The 17,154-nt window shown below is 37.9% G+C and overlaps 1 protein-coding gene across 1 annotated transcript in view; it reads right to left on the bottom strand.

Annotated features, from left to right (window-relative positions):
- Positions 1–17,154, bottom strand: part of NUP210L (nucleoporin 210 like) — a 128,866-nt gene that overhangs the window by 17,129 nt on the left and 94,583 nt on the right. The window contains exons 29-35 of the mRNA XM_044672740.1: positions 8,978–9,069; positions 8,498–8,672; positions 6,976–7,151; positions 6,030–6,247; positions 4,573–4,709; positions 907–1,033; positions 332–481 (exon numbers count right to left, since the gene is read on the bottom strand). Of these exons, the coding sequence (XP_044528675.1) occupies positions 332–481; positions 907–1,033; positions 4,573–4,709; positions 6,030–6,247; positions 6,976–7,151; positions 8,498–8,672; positions 8,978–9,069 (1,075 nt within the window). The remainder of the gene's footprint in view (positions 1–331; positions 482–906; positions 1,034–4,572; positions 4,710–6,029; positions 6,248–6,975; positions 7,152–8,497; positions 8,673–8,977; positions 9,070–17,154) is intronic.

Here is a 17,154-nt window from a genome sequence, read left to right as displayed (position 1 = left end):
CCTAGCCCTGACCACTCTTCTGCCTTAGAACCAATATAGATTCTAAGGGTTAAAAAAAGAAAAGAGGCAAGGACATTGGAACCAGCTAATTGTTTTTGAAGTATAAAAAATGAGGTTAGTGGAATAGAGGTGGCAATGAGTACAAGTTTCTTGGTGCCAGTTTAAATAATGTGTATTAAGGTTCCAGGGTAGGCACTTGAAAATGTTAAGTGATATTATTCTAGCTGATGTATATCAAATGATACTGGCGAACACAGTTTTGATCCAATGATAAACTGGCAATTATATAAAGAAGGAGAAGAAAAAACTAACTATACCTGGCAGAGCTTACCTTTATCAATGCTGAAATTTGAATGAACATGGAAAACTTTGCTTGCTGGAATGTCTAGCATTGTATTACTAAACTGTACATGACACAGCATAAGAGTTTCAGGAAGAAGCATATTTGTGATGGCAGAAGCCTGAGATGAGGTACAGGAACCTAGCAAGCAAAATGAGAGATGAATAAATAAGTTGCTAATCCAACTTTTATAGGAAAAAAAGACATGAATCATATTTCTTTGATTCTAAATCACTGAAATAAACATGGCCAAGGAATCATGACAAAATGTAATTTTTCAAATGTCTTCTCTTGCCTTCAGGTAGGGTTAACAATTATCCAAGAGAGCGGTATATGGCATCTCTAGGGAAAGAGATTTTACAACTTCCCTCCTTCACCTATTTTGATGCTGGACAACCCGCTGTGATTTGTTTGTTCAGCTGTTTACCCATCCTAGGTAAAGGGAGGTAAAGGGGAAGAAACAGAACAGTAAAGGGATTTGAGGTTATCTCTTCAAAGGGGAAAACATCTAGGGAGAGATGGGAATGATGAGGGCACTCACCCAAACCCAGAGACACCTTCCTGACCTTTGAGGTTGACACCATTCCTGCCAGCAGTGATGAAAAGTCTGAATACAGTTGAATTTGGGGTATTGGTGAGGTAGATCTTGGGATCATAGCTGAGAGTTAATCTTGAAGAAGCATTAACAACCACCTGTCACCAAAATAAAGGAGAAATCATGGACTCTATAAACCCTGTATTGGAATCCAGACAGAATGGCATGTGGAAATACTGACTCAGGACAGACATGGGTATGAATTTTGCCTCTGATATTTATTAGTGGTGGTGTGACCACAGGTAAATCATGTAGTCCCTCTGAGTCTCAGTTTCCTCATCTGAAAAATGAGAATAATAATATCTAATACCTACATCTTGAGGTTGTTGTAAGGTTCAAATAAAATAATGCATTTAAAGTAAATCTCTGGAGAGCAGAGCTAAGATGGCAGAGAAGGTACAGGAACCCAATGATTTCTACCAAATTACCCTCCAAAAAGCAATGATATAATGCCTCAAAACAAATTCTGGGGCAGCAGAACCCACACAAAAACAAGGTGAAGTCATTTTTTAGTACAAAACAAGTTAGAAAGCTGGCAGGAGGGATCTACTGCACTGGGGTGGAGGTGAGGCACAGGGCAGGGGCAGGCCCCACTGAGGAAACTGGCAGCAGCATCCAAGGCTTCTGGAATTCTCAGCCATAGGTAGTGAGGGATCCTACAGCTGCTCAGAGGAGATTATGAGGGTCCTTTTGCTGGCTCTGGGGGTTCAAGACTTGTGGCATTCTGCCCATATGCAGGACCAGGTCACAATCCTAGGACACAGTTGTAGGGGGAGGAGAAACACCAGAAGACACCAACTCTTGTGGCCAGAGAGGAGTGGGGGACCCTGGTCACAGTTCCAAGGAATAAAAAGTACTTGAGGTTACTCACAGACCAGAGCATAGACCTGGAGAGTATTAAACATACCTCTCCTTATATCATACCACCTTGGAAGAAGTAAATATATCCCTAGTGTCAGCTCTGAAGGCAACTACACAAAGAAACTGAAACTTGGAACAGTGCTCACTTCACCACAGTTACAGAGCCCAACTTTAACAGTTTTTTAAATTAAAAGAAAAGAAAATGGCAGGAAAATGAACAAAACATAAAAACAAGAAACAACACAGAAAATTATTTTGGTCACAGGGTAGACTTAAACTCAGAAGAAGACAACAAAGTCAATTGCTGCATTTAAAGCCTCCAAGAAAAAATATTAATTGCTCTCAAGACGATTGCACATGTAAAATGTAGGAGATTGCTTAGCATTTCAAGGGAAGCAGGGGGTTGGGGAGAGGGAGAGAATTTGAGCCTCAGGATTCTATGAAAAATGTTGGAAACTGTTTTTATGTGTAATTGGGGAAGAAATTAAATTTAAAAATAAAGTACATCTTTGTAATCTTTAAATGTCATATCAAATATCAGTCACATAAGGGACTGTTGATGTAGCTGTGAATTGGTCCAATAATTCTAGAAAATAATTTGGAACTATCTCCCTAAAATCACTAAACCGTGCATACATAAATTTTGATCCAACTATATCACTACTAGGATGATACTTCAGAAAATATCAAAGAAAGAAAAAAACCAGTTATGTACAAAAATAGTTATAGCAAAGAACTAGAAATGAAGAGAGTGTCTATTGAGGAATGACTAACTAAACCAGAGTGGATGGATAGAATGGAAAATTATTGTTCCATAAGAAATGATGGAATGGATGGTTTCAAAGAAATTTAGGGAAAATTGTATGAAATAATGTGGAATTAAGTAGTCAAAACAGAAGAATAATTTGTACAATAACAATGTTATAAAGAAAAATAACTTGGAAAGATTTAAGAACTCTCATCAATACAAGGGTCAACCATAATTCCAGAGGATTGATGGTGAAGCATGTTATCTTCCTCTTGAAAAATTGGTAATAAAGTTAAGATGAATAAGACATACATTTTTAGACATAGTCAATATGGATTTATTTTGCTCAAGCAAGTGGGAGGGAGATAGTATGGTTTAGGATATCAAAAGAAAGAAAGAATGGGAAAAAAGAAAGGAAGAAAAAGTGAGTCAATGAGGATTTTTTTTAGTGCAATTTAAATGCTACTTCTTTCAACTTTCCCTCAACAAAATAGCTCTTCTTCCTCTAAACTCAATAGCCTGCATCACACAACAAGAGACTTGTGTTATACAATAACATACTAAGCCAGGCACTGACACAATGTGCCACATCCCAACATGCAATAGCATGTCTGCATCATTCAACAATAGCTATGTCATTCAATGACATACCTGTGTTATGTAATTACACACCATTACACTCTTATCACACAATGACATGTTGGCATCATGCACCAAAATATATGTTATACAACATACCTACATCACACAATGACATTCCTGCACCACTCAACCACATCTACACCTGCATCATGTCACACAACAAATCATTGCACTCACTGTACAACATACACATATCACACAATTACACACATGTATTATACAACATACACATCACACAATTACACATGTACTACACAGCATATATATATATACATACTATGCAATTATGTGTCTGTGTAAAGCAACAACACAATGTATCAAACACATCTACATCATGCAATGACATTAAACAATGTCCAACTATTATAATAAAAATGTTTAGCTCAGTTGCCTGTTTGTCATTTCTATTGCATCCCAAAAGGTCATATTATTAACCATATTGTTTTGCATTCCTATAAGTTAAGTTTGATGATTTTAGTATCTTCTCTGTTCAAGTTTCTGTTTCTTTGTATTGTTCCATTTTTTCTTGCTGGGGATTTCAGCTCTGGCCATTGTACTTACTAATTCTATTTCTTAAAGTTTCAGTGGATGCTGGGTTTGTACCCCAAAGAGATAATAAGGAAAAATACTTGTACAAAAATATTCAGTTGCATTCTTTGCAGTGGCAAAAAATTGGAAAATGGGGGGGGGTGTCCCTAGATAGGGGAATGGCTGAACAAATTATAGTATACAATGGTGATGGAATATTATTGTGTTATAAGGAATGATAATGTGGAGGATTTCTATATGAACTGGGAGAACCTTAATAAACTGATGCATAGTGAAACGAGCAGAACCAGAAGAACATTGTACACAGAAAGTATAACATTGTGGAACAATCCAGTGTAATGGACTCTGCTACTATTAGCAATGCAACAAACCAAGGCACTCCTGAAGGACTTATTAGAAAGAACACTAACTAAAGTGAAAGAACTATGGGAGTAGAAATGCAAAAGCAAAACTTATGACATCACTTATCATGTGTATATATGGGTATGTGATTTGGGGCTTAGGCTTTAAAAAATCGCTCTACAGCAAATAATATGGAAATAGGTATCAAGTGATAACATTTGTACAACCCAGTGGAATTGGTTGTCGGCTCTAGGAGGGGGAAGGAAAGAGGGGAGGGAAAGAAAATGAATCATGTAAACATGGAAAAATATTTTAAAATAAAAAAATTGATAAAAAATTAAAGTTTCAGTGGAGGCACACACTTTCTCTGGAACAAAAGATTCTTAGATAATATTGCCTGGGTTCATTCTGGATAGGGTGGTATTAGTGGTACAGATTACTTTGGTACATGGTGGTAATCAATTTGGTCTTAACCCCTAGTGTTTAGAGATTTACCTCTCGATAGGTTTTCACTACTCCTGGAATATCATAAAAGACTGTTGCTGTTCCTGGACCCCTAGCCACTACTGCCCCAGAGATGGAGTCTGTTTGTAGAATATTGTCGGCTGAAATCATCCACGTCCCAGGCTCACCTAGCAAAAATAACCGAAAACAGAATGCCCCTGGGCGTTAGCCTAAGTGTACGTCAAAGGTGCCTGTTTATCTTGATCTCAACATCTTATTCACAGAACTGATATGAGAAGCTCTAGAGCCAAAGACCTCTCATACACACACAGACCCCGTGGCCTTTAGGATTAGGCGGCAGACTTGTAAGTTGGAAAATGCTCTCTCCCTCCCAATCCTTTTTCCTCCAAACAAAGGATAAGAAAGGACATTTATATATTCCAGAAAGAGCTCTCAGGTTACATTTTTTCAGACACTGTCAAAGGCTAATATGCTCTAAGACTTTGCATTTAGCTACTGGGAAGACTGGAAAAAAGTAAGGCCTGGCAGGAAATATGGCTTGTACATTCTGCCTTAAATCTTTGGAAGAAGGAATATGGAAGATTGTTTTTAGATGACATAAACAGGTATGAGGACACATGGTTTGTCTATTCAGAATAGTTGGAGGTATATTGATTACAATCTCTCTAATCAAGAAGCAGACCTCTACCCATGGTCCCAAATGTATATATGAACGTGGGCAGCTGTAGAGTCATTCTAGTCCTTCTTGAAAGCCTACATCTAGCCACTATCCTCCCAGCTCATGTCTGATTTTAGCTTTGCCATGAGCCAAGCAAGGCTAGGCAGCCCCTTCTGTTGGCATGAAGAATGTTTTGTTGTGATCCCATTTAACTCAGTGATAACTTCTTAGCCTAGAGACCCTTTGCTGAGCATAAAGTGTTTGTCCCCATCAGAGCCCAAATTCTATCAAAATGAAGACTGATTGAAGTTGAGCCTTCTATTTTATTCCATAACAATCAATATGTGTAAAGCAAAGTTTTCAAATTAAGATCATATATCTACTGCCCTTAGAATTTATTTCTCTATCATACATCCTTGGTTACTACTCTGCTGAGGGTATGCCCAGGTCTCTGGGGTACAGTTTACTTATGACTGCAAAGAGAAATACAGTACTGTACAGGGCTATATACAGTAATTCATTTATTCAATCAATATTTATTAAATACCCATTATATGCAGCTATAGTACTGGCTGAGTAGCTATAGACAGAAATGAGAAGTATCAGTTGACATGAAATTCCCAAATCATAAAGAAAGGGATGATTCTTCTTAAGTCCACTCACTTTCCCATCCTCAGAAATATTAGGACTCGGTTCTAGGGGACAAGTAAAGTACTTTGTACATAACAGGAGCTTAATAAATGCTTGTTGGATTGCATTAGATGAGTAAAAAAGCTCTCAGAGTTTCTACTACTCAGTGTATAGGCAAGCCATGGAAGGGGATACAAACCATCCTGGTTGACGAGGTAAGTACTGAAGCAGATGACATCTCCTACAAAGGTCAGCTTGGTGTCTGGATCAATGGCGTGCTCCACAGTAACAGGGATATAATCAGCCATACCTGGGTGTCTCTGGTCCCAGAGCCCAACAAGTGTCACTCCCCTGTTAACAGCTTGTGCCATATAAGTATAATTTTTATTCCCTGGTCCAATCAGCAACAAGTCATCTCTGAAAACAAACATGGAAGGAAGAAACAAGCATTTATTAAAGACCTACTATAATCCAGGTACTGTACGAAATACTTTACAAATATCCTATTTCATCTCAACAATGATAGTGAGAAGTGCTATTATTCTCTCCATTTTACAGTTGAGGAAACTGAGGCAGACAGAGGTGAAGTGACTTGAGCAGCGTCACACAGTTGGCGTCTGAGGCCAGATTTGGCCTCAGGTCTCCCTGTCTTCTAGGCCCAGCACTAGCTAAAAAGGAGATATCTTTAAAAAAGGATGAACAGAGTTCTGTTCTAGGAGGCAGCCATGGGCACTACAAAGCATTTAGCAGTCTGGGGCTTCAGAGGGAATTTCACCATCTTAGAGTGTAAACAAATAGATATCAAGGAACAGATAACCTTTCTTTATAAAGTATCCAGAACAGTGGTGCTCATAAGAGGTCAATAAAGGCTTTTTGATAAAGATACTATGTTTGGAATTTACTGAGTAAAAATTTAAAAAGAAATCCTAGACATCTAGTCCCTCTAAAATCAGAACTGGGACCTGGCAACAGTCTCATTCTATAAATTTTCTACTTTAAATGACATTATTCCTAACTTTCAACAAAGAGTTCAGGAAAGTAATATGAGAATGAACTCAACAGAGCTGCTGTAATAACAAGGAACAAACTTTAAAGGACTGACTGTAAGGACATCCTGGGACTAAATGGTGCTCTGAATTTCTCACCTGTTCAGGGCCAAGTAGAGTTGTGTGTTGTGTGTGTGGAATTTCTCTCCAATGCTGTCATAAAATTGGACAGTGAAGGTGAGAGACATGCCCAAAGGAAACGCTGATAGGACCCTTCCAGGAGCAGTGTAGAGTTTGGGGTGAGTACTCATCCGCAAGTATGTCACTGGTGCTACCTGTGGAAGACAAAGCTTCTTATTAAGCACTGGGAAAGAGAAGGGAGAAGGATGGTATATGTTATCAAAACAGAGACACCTAAAAAGGAGAGACTGGTATTGTTTTTCCAGGTATAATACAATTAGGGACAATGCGGTGGCACAGAGGGGAAGAGTGTCTAGTCTGGAGTCAGGAGGACCTGGGTTCAAATTTGACCTCAGATACTTATTAACTATATGACCCTGGACAAATCACTTAACTCTAGTTGCCTAGCTCTTACTGCTCTTTTGCCTTGGAATCAATATCTATTATAATTTCTAAGAGAGAAGGTAAAGTTTAAAAACAACAACAACAATACAATGAATTTTACATTTAGGTGGGAAAGGAGAAGGGCTACCTGATCCTGAACAGGATGAATACCTTATATATACACAATAAAGGCTGTGGCTTCAAGTCAGAAAGAAGCTTCTAACAATTGTTATTCTATTATTTTTCATTTGTGCCCAAATCTTTATGTTTTTTAGGGTTTTCTTGGCAAAGATACTGGAATGCTTTGCCATTTCCTTCCCCAGCCCATTTTACATATGAAGAAATGGGATAAAATATGGTTAAGTAACTTGTCCAGGGTCACATAGCTAGTAAGGGTCTAAGGCCACATCTGAACTCAAGAAGAGTCTTTCTGTCCAGTGTTCTATCCACTGTGCCATCTAATTTCCCTTTCTAACAATTAGAGCCTAACAACAGCCTAGGAGAAAAGGCTAGATGCTTTCTGAGGACTCTAGAGTAGTATACATTTTTGTATTCTTTACGATATAGGGCCTTGCACAGTCTATGCTCAGCAAATATTTATTGAATGATAGGCTATCAGAGTATTTTCTGAACTATGTAGAAAGTTGAGCTGGATGACTTTCCAGATCTAAATTCTGTGATTCTAATGACAAAAGCATATTTTAGGTAAGGGCTTTATTTTTTTGATTCAATTCAATCCAACAAACATTTATTAAATAGTCACTGTGTGCCAGGATACTATGAGACATACTGGGGTTTCAGAGACAAAAATAAAAGTCCAAAGGACATTTTTCACTAAGGCTGTTTATGATGAAACTAATGGATCTTGTGGTAGGTCGGCTTGCTTGTAGGCCCTTCTCCACTAACTTGGACTCTCACAAACCTTGCTACTTGTCAACTGACAACATTTAACAGAAATAGTCTGTTGCCCTGCCTGTTTAACTAGGTCCTAGTTACTAGGATCTCTAAGGAAAACACCAAAATCTAAGAAAACTCACAATTTTAAACCAATATGATCTAACTTTGTACTCAAGACTACATAGTCATGTAGCATTTTAGCAAATTTTCCCAAACGCACCTGGACTCCAGTTATAGCTGTCTGATTGACTCCAAAAGGCTCCAGAGAAGTGACTTCTAATACAGCAGTCCCTGCAATAGCCCCAGCTTTCAGGAGCCCTTGGCCATCCTCCTCAATTACGGATGAATTGGGGAAACACCTGAGAACCCTGGAGCTTACAAAGGCAGCTCCTTCCCTAGAATAGAGGCAGATTGAATGGAGGCTTTTAGTTAGGGTCTGTCTTGACTAGAGGGGAATGAGGAAAGTTGTTAGGATTATTATCTAAGGCTGCACACTGAGGAGGTTACCCCATTTCCAGGATGTCTTGTGACCTCTGATGATGGCTTATCCTTACATTATTTTAAAGTCTTCAAAATAAAATTCCTTTATGAAGCATGTTTAAAAAGTTGTACCCAGGGGTTGTCTGCCTGAGTCAAAAATTTTACAGAAGGTATTAAAAGTCAAATTTACCAGGGAGCTCTCTTCCCTCCTTTCATCTACCTGTTGGTATGCAGTTTGAGCTGAGAATTCATAGACATCAGAATTTGTTCTGCTGGGCATTCTGGACAGAAAAGCTGGAGCTTTTCGAATACCTGTGATAAGAAAACATCGTTTTTAAAAAATGAAAAATCAAGACAAACATTTTTGACATGATGATATCTCTTCATGTGAACCTTGAAAACCCTTTATTGCAAGGTTGGTATCAGGAAGGCCAATCTTCTCCTTGTTCTCAAATGGTCATTCATGACAATAAATATCAGCTACAAAGTGATCCATTTCTTATTTTCTTTTTACAGGCTTGTGGACTCTGGCAAGTCACTCATCTCTGAGTCTCAGTTTCTCCATCTGTATTATCTGGGATAATGAGAGCACCTGTTTCCTATGGCAATTATGAGGACATTTAAAGAACATCTGAAAAACAGGGAAAGTTTGTGCTTTGCAAACCTTAAAGTGCCATAGAAATGCAAGCTATTGTTAATTGTTATTTTTACTGTTTTGTTGGTACTATAGCACCTGTTTCTCTTACTTTCATCATAAATCTGGCCCCTTTCCTTAAGGTCTCTTACATCACATTTCACATTCAGGTGTCTGTTGGTGCTGTGAACACACACACATATTCATCAGGCCTCTCCCCTTTGCTTATTGGGTCATCTCTAATTTTGAATCTCTTGATATCATAATGTATGATTCACAGCTACAGAACATCATCATGAGACTACCGGGAGTTACCATCTGCCTCCAGAGAAAGAAATGATGGAGTCTGGATCTAGACCAAAGCATACTATATTTCACTTTTTTCCTCATTTTTTTTTTAGTTTTCTTCCACAAAAGGACAAATATGAAAAAAATGTTTTACATGATTGCACGTGGAAAACCTGTATCAAATTGTTTACTGGCTCAGTGGGGAAGGAAAGGAGAAAACTGAGGAGTCAAAAAATTTATTTAAATGTTAAAAATGATTTTTACATGAAATTGGGGAAAAATAAAAAAATTAAAAATGCAAGGCTTTTGGGGTGAGGAATACATGCTTTTGTAAACAGCTTGGAATCACCCTTAAATGCTGTATTATTTCTCAAATATGAAGCAACCTGCTCTCTAGCTTTTATTCAGTTCTAGGCCCAGCTCACCATCTACCTGCTGTGCCTATCTCTCTTTCACATATATGTGTACACACTGTGAAGATAACTCTCCCCTTGTCTAATTTTAGCTAATCAAATCAAGAACTCAAAGCACCCCTACTTACCATTAAGTATGAGAGTTCACAAGTCACTTACACCTCCAAAAGCTACTGTTGCCTACCCCCCCCCCCCTTGGGCAGTGCTAGGCAAATAGAAAGACTGCCATTGGTTTTTGTGAAGAAGGAGTGACAGGAAGTGATATGGAAAAAGAAGCATAAAAAAGACCAGCACGGTCAAGCATTCATTTCCCTTCTTGGCGTTTGGAGAGATTGGTTCTGGAGATTCCTTTCCTGGCTTGAAGGAGATTTTCCCCCTAGATCCTGTGTGGGCTTACTGGGTAAGTGGCTGAGATTAATACCTTAGTTTTGGAGGAGGATGTGTTGGTGGAACCCTGGCTGAAAACACCACTGGGACTTCTGGTTGAGGATTACTGGGAAATCCGCATAAAGGCAGAGTCTTGGGGAAGCCCCTGCTGGGGCTGAGCCAGACTTCACTGGAAAAAGGCTGGTAGGCTTGTTAGGAATCTGTTTCTTTATCTACATTTACACTTTCACTCTTTCCACATCTTTGTAAATAAAGCTACTAAAAGTCATTTTGACTTAAGCTCTTATGTTTTAAAATTGGTGACTACAATATTACTTTATAACTTTCATATTTAACATAAAACCTAAATTTAAACTCTTACAACACAATCTCAGTGTCAGTCTAATATAAGCAATAAGCATTTCTGATTTTTTTCCCCACAGTGGTAATGGCTAGGCTGATCTCAGTGGGGAATTCTTATGGTATTCTATGGACTGATGTAATTAAAATCTCATCTATGAACTGAAATCTCTTTCTAGACAACTTTATGAATAAAGTATCTCCTTTCTTTCTGGATTCTTCACAGGACATGATTCATGACAGTAGTGAATATTCTGGGTGGGCACGTGCCTGAAATATTTTTATACTTCTTTGATGCTGTTGTTCAATGGCTTAATGAACAATGTTATCTCTACAGTTGTATCAATCATACATTCTTTTTTTCTTTTAAACCCTGACCTTCTGTTTTAGACTCAACATAGGATCCAAGACAGAAGTTTGGTAAAGTCTAGGCAATTGGAGTTAGGTGATTTGTCCAAGGTCATATAGTTGGGAAGTATCTGAGGCCACATTTGAACCCAAAGCCTGGTGGTGCTCTACCCACTGAGCCACCTAGCTTCCCTGGTCATAAATTCTTGTATAATTTCAACACAGATGGAAGGTAACCTTGAGGAAAGCCTTTAAGGTGCAATTTTTTTCTGAGTCAAATGTTATTTTGAAATTTTTTGAAATGGACATAATGAGATCTTAGGTTCCCTATACCTCTTAGTCTGTAAAAACCTGCTTGTTCCCATCAAGGAGACTTTGGATTTAGGTGAAGACCATTTTGATAATGATTTTAGGGATGAGAAACCAAGTATGTGAATCAGTTGTTCTCAGTTGCTTTTTCTGATGAAAGTACTTGCTTGTATGCTTTTCTAATTTTTTCTAATCATCTTGTCTTTGAGTAAGCTTGAAAATTAATCATTGAGTGCTAATGTTCCCTCTAGCAAACATTTTTCCTGTATATTTTTAGTTGAATCTAACCACACTTTTCAACTTCACCTTAAATCTATGGCTACTTCTTCACAGAGTCTGATGGTGATGAGGCTGGTAGAGTCCTAATGTGGTAGTTTCACTTTTTATGCTCAGAATTGATTATAGAAATGCTAGCAAATCTCTTCCATTTTATGCATATTTGTTGGTGCTTCTCATGTCTTTTGGCTTTTGGGATGATCTGGCTTAGCTGAGTCTCATGTCAGGTTCATTTTTCGCCCAACTTTTTCCTCTCTTCAAAATGATGGTAGCCATAAAAAGGAATCTCACTTCTAAAGTTTAGCCCAGTTTACAGAAGAATAATCAGGGCCAAAACTCCAGACCTAAAGGGAGTATACAATTCTGCTGCTCTGAGCTAACAGAGCTTCCCAGCTGGTTGATAAAGGAGGGGTCCAACAGCATCTACTCTTGCTCAGACCCAAATCTAGGTCAGGAACTTGCAGAGCTCAGACCAAAGGACAGTATCATACTTTCTGTCCTGGATCAGATCACTTTAGGAGCACTGAAAGCTTGCAAGAACCCAACCTATTCCTGAGATCCTGGAAAAATACAACACTTAATACCCTACACAAGCAGAAATAGGACCAGCCTAGACCTTCCCTCCAGAAGTGCTGTAGAGCCCAATCCCAACATTAAGTCTGAAGTTAGGAGATAGGCTATAAGAATGGACAAACAAAAAACCATCATTTGTTGTGGTGACTTTTGCAATGTTAAAACTATGCTAAGAAATGATGATAATCACATTCTTTACTTTGGTCTAATTTCCATTTTTCTGTGGATGGCTTTTTAAAATAGGCCAGACTTCAGTGACTGTAGTCACACCTAATTTAGGGTGATACCTTATTGTGGCAGCTATCTGTAGCTCTGGGTGCTGTTTTTCAGCATTTTCTTTCCCTGCTAAGTACCAAAGAGAAGCAGAAAGGTAAAGGTGAACTGTTCAGGGCATTTTATTGCATTATGAGGAGGGCATTTTGACACAGTCATTTGATTTGTGAGAAATATATGGAAGAGACACAAGAGTCTAGTAATAAGAGAGAGACAGTACTCAGCTAGACTGTGGGAAAATAAAAACTTCTGATGACCAGACTGCTGCTATATCAGATCTTGAGTTTTGCTTGACCATTGGCCAGAAATTGAAGATCATCCCTATAGTGGCTGGGGTATGTAATTTTTACCTCCTATGCAAAAAGATGGAGTGACAAGATAGTGGCAAGACTACTCTTTTCTACTCCACTTTATCACTCTGAGACCAAGCATGCTTGGTATTAATGGGTTGTCATTCTCTTTCCTATTCCAGTGAGGATGCCTGAATAGAAGAAAGTTGAAAATTCATACTTACTAGAAGTGAAAGAGTGTCACTTCTGAAGAATTCTTAAAATCAACAATACTTATTTTATTTTCACTATAATGAAGAGTCTGAGATGAAATTTCTGATCTCACTAGAAGGTTGTCAATAGTTCAATATTTTTAATGCTGTTCATTCCATTTTTTAATTTAATGCAATAAAATGTACTCTATATGTAAATAAATATTATTTCAATTCATGCTTTGTGGGAAGGAGATGTGAATCTCAAATGGGATGGGGACTGAATCAATTTAACAAAGTATGAATTGTCAAGAAAAGAACTCATACCCTTATTTTATTTTTTTGTTTCTGAACAGTGCTTTATCGTACATGATTTCAATTTTATCTTGTCTCAGTAACTCACAAAAGTCTGTGCATTAGTTTTAGCTCCTTGGAAGAGATTGTATCGGTACATTTTTTTTATTAATAAAATTTATCCATAAGTGTTCCAGTCCCTCTCCACCTTCCCTGTGGCATAAAAAGGGATCATCTAGGAGACAGACATATCCATGCAAATTAAGTCTTTCAGTTCACTCTCTGGAAGTAACATTCACAGTGTATATTCTGTATGAGGTTCTCTTAATTCTACTCATTTCACTGTTCATTATCCCATGTAGTTCTTTCCAAGTTTTTAAAAAATTAACCAGCTCATCATTTCTTATAGGGCAGTAGTATTCTATGACAATCATATACCACAATTTTTTTAGCCATTCCCCAAATGATGAGCATTTCCTTCATTTCAAATTTTTTGTTACCACAGAGAGAGCTGCTATAACTATTCTGGAAAAAATGGGTTCTTCTTTTTTTCCTGATCTCCTTGGGAAATAGACCCAGCAGGGTCTAAGGGTATACAATAGTTTTACAACTTTTTGTAAATTTCATTTCAAATTGCTCTCCAAGATGTGTTGGATCAGTTCACAGCTCCACCAAGTGTATTAGTATCCCCATTTTTCCACATGCCCTCCAACATTTGTCATTTTGGTCTTCTGTTATTTTAGTCGTTTTGATGGGATTGGTGTGAGATATTTCATAACTGTTTTGGTTTGCATTTTTCTAATCAGTAGTGAGATTTAGGGCATTTGTTTCATAGATGGTTGATTTCATCATCCAAAAATTGTCCATAACTTTTGCCCATATATCAACTGAGGGATGGCTCTTATTCTTATCAATTTGATAAAGTTCTCTATATATTTTAGATATATATATTCAACAGGCTATCTATAAAATTCAACCCCCCCAATTTTGTTTTCCTTCTAATCTTGGCAACATTTATTTTATTTGTACAAAAAACTTCAATTTAATGTATTCAAAATTGTCCAATTTACATTTCACAATGCTCTCCATCTTTTGTTGACTCATAAATTCCTTTTCTATTAACAAATCAGATAGGTAATGTTCCCTGTTCTTTTAACTTACTTATGATATCTCCTTTTATGTCTAATACCTATGCATTTTAGCACAAAGCCATATATTTGATAATTTATTATTTGAGAATGAAGTTATAGGAAGGTTAAAAAGTTGCCAAGGTAGTTTTAGATATTGAAAAATAATTCCTCAAAAAGAAAGTTAGCAGAAGACATACACTTCTAGGTGAAATGTCAGGGAAGGGAGTATTTATTTTCAGGCAAAGACAATAAAATACCCATTGTATTAATATTAATTTCTTCTCTGAAGGTTCCCTGAAAAGGGAACCACAAAAATCACTAGAGGTAGTTGCAGCTCCCTGAGAGATGACTGATAGGTAGAAAGCATCTCTACTCTGGGATGCACCTCAGTCTTTTTCTCTCATTCAGAACTAGATCTCCATCTTGATAAAGGTCTTGATATTCTCATTTTGGATATATTCATCCACAGCAGTCAATGCTTTGATCCCACCATCCTTGTAGTGCTCTATGAGCTCCTCAGCATACTCAGTCCATACACAATTGTGGCAGCCACTCATGTAGCAGTTTGTAGGGGGTGGCAATAGAGGAGGCTGAGGATATGGGGATTCTGAAGAACCTCCATCAGAGTGAGAGGAACCTTTTTAGTTGGGTAGTGGATCAGCTTTCATGTTGCTTTTTGGAGTGTCTGCTTCAGAACCTTGGCCTGTCTTATTCTTCCCAAAAGTCCTGTTGCTCCTGCTAAGGGTACTGGTACAGTACTTGTTGGGAATTCTAGGGAACCCCAAGTGCCTAGCACAACTGCAGATGTAGAATGGCTCCAGGTTGAAGAGGGCGGCCACAATGGCCACTGCTGGTCTTAGGCAGCCAGTGCCCTGCAGCAGGACCCCTTAGTTTATAAGAGACTGAATTTAGACTGAGCTGCTGGGAATCAAAGGACCCTAGTAAGTCCTGTTTGTGCATGTGCAAGAGGGCTGAGCTGGGTCTTGGAACAGCCTGAATTCAGAGCACCATCTGGTGGTTTATAGAGGGAATATGTTCTGAATAAATCATTCCCACCTAGCCTCTCTGGGAGAGACATAAAGGACTGGTTGCCCTACTATTGGAACATCTGTGCTTTGTCTGTGCTTTACATATTTAGCCTGCCATTTCTCAGTACCAGTGTAAAGTAGATACTCCTGTGGAGAAACTCTCTCCCCCTGTAACATTCCTATTGACTCTGACCTTTGCTCTAATAAGGTGATGGTCTGATCGCACATGAAGAACTGATTCAAAAATAATTCCCCAATTAGTAACTAGTAGCTTTGTGTCTGTTAGGATGGACTGATTTAGTTTTTTATGGTGTTATTTCATTTAGCACCTTCTGACTCTCTTGACTTGGACATACAAATTGATAACATACAACTCTGTGGAGTTTCTGAATATAGTCGATGAGCTTTCCCCCCCCCCCGGCCCCCCATTTCTTAATCCTGACCTATATCTTTCTTCCTAGTTTGAACCATCTCCCCTATGTCAGTCTCCATGCTGAAGACACCAAGTATTGAGGAATATGCTGACTTTGTATGAAGGAACTCACATTCATCATAGAATCTGTTTATTGCTTCACCCATAACAAATGTGGGCATTGAAGATGAAATGATTTTCTCAACTTTCCTCAAGTCTTAGCTAAAATCTTATACTCTACAGGAAACCTTTTCCAAACTCTCCTTAATTCTAGTATCTTCTCTTTGTTGATTACTTCCATTTTAACCCATTTATAACTTATTTGCATATAGTCCTTGCATATTATCTCTCCAATTAGACAGTAAGCTCCTTAAGAGCACAGGCTGCTTTTCATGGATCCTTATATCCCCCACAACTTAGCATGGTACCTAGTGCATAGCAGGCACTTAAATGTTTGCCAACTGCTTCATTAATAAGGTTCATAAGCACTAAAAAGCAAGAAGACCTGGTATCCCATGAAATAATATTTTTTGTTGTCTTTGGGTACAATGAAACAACTCTCCCAACTCCTTTAATTCACTGCTCTAAGGAAAACCTGTGTCTGTCTTATTGATCAGCAACTTCTATATAGATTTTGAATTTACATGATATATATTGAGAATGCCACTATGGATATATATAAGTTGTTCCAGCAGGATATCAACTTTTTTGGTTGCTGTACAAAGATCACATCTTATGAATACCAACTGCTAAATTAATGTTTGTCTATAGCTAAGTAGTAGCCAAAACTGGTCAAAGAATTTATGATGGCCAGCTTTTGTAATGAATCTCTCTATACTTTAGTATGGAATGGGAAAATTCATACCATTTGTTATTGGGTCCATATTTCAAGTGGACAAGGTTGTTAGAATCTGCCCCAGCTTAAAATCTGTCATTTATGTGGTGATACACAGTCCTGGAGCAATGGGCTTGGAATCTTCATTAGTTAATTTACTTAAACATTTTATGGATGCCTTTTGTTTTTGCATCAGTCATTTCCTGTCTTCCAGACTTAATTCTTTTTTATGAAACAGAAAACCAATTCTGTAATAACATTGGTTTTTCCTTTAAGTGATCTTTTCATTTCCAATGTGGAATTCATTTTGTAAATTATTCTTCTGGTTCAACTTATTTTGCTGTGTATGAATTCAACAAAGCTTTCCACATTTCTCT

The sequence above is a fragment of the Gracilinanus agilis genome, chromosome 4 (genome assembly GCF_016433145.1).
Source record: "Gracilinanus agilis isolate LMUSP501 chromosome 4, AgileGrace, whole genome shotgun sequence".
Lineage (NCBI taxonomy): Eukaryota > Metazoa > Chordata > Mammalia > Didelphimorphia > Didelphidae > Gracilinanus > Gracilinanus agilis.
The sequence above is the reverse complement of the archived record's forward strand: the minus strand, read 5'-3'. Positions and strand labels throughout refer to the sequence as shown.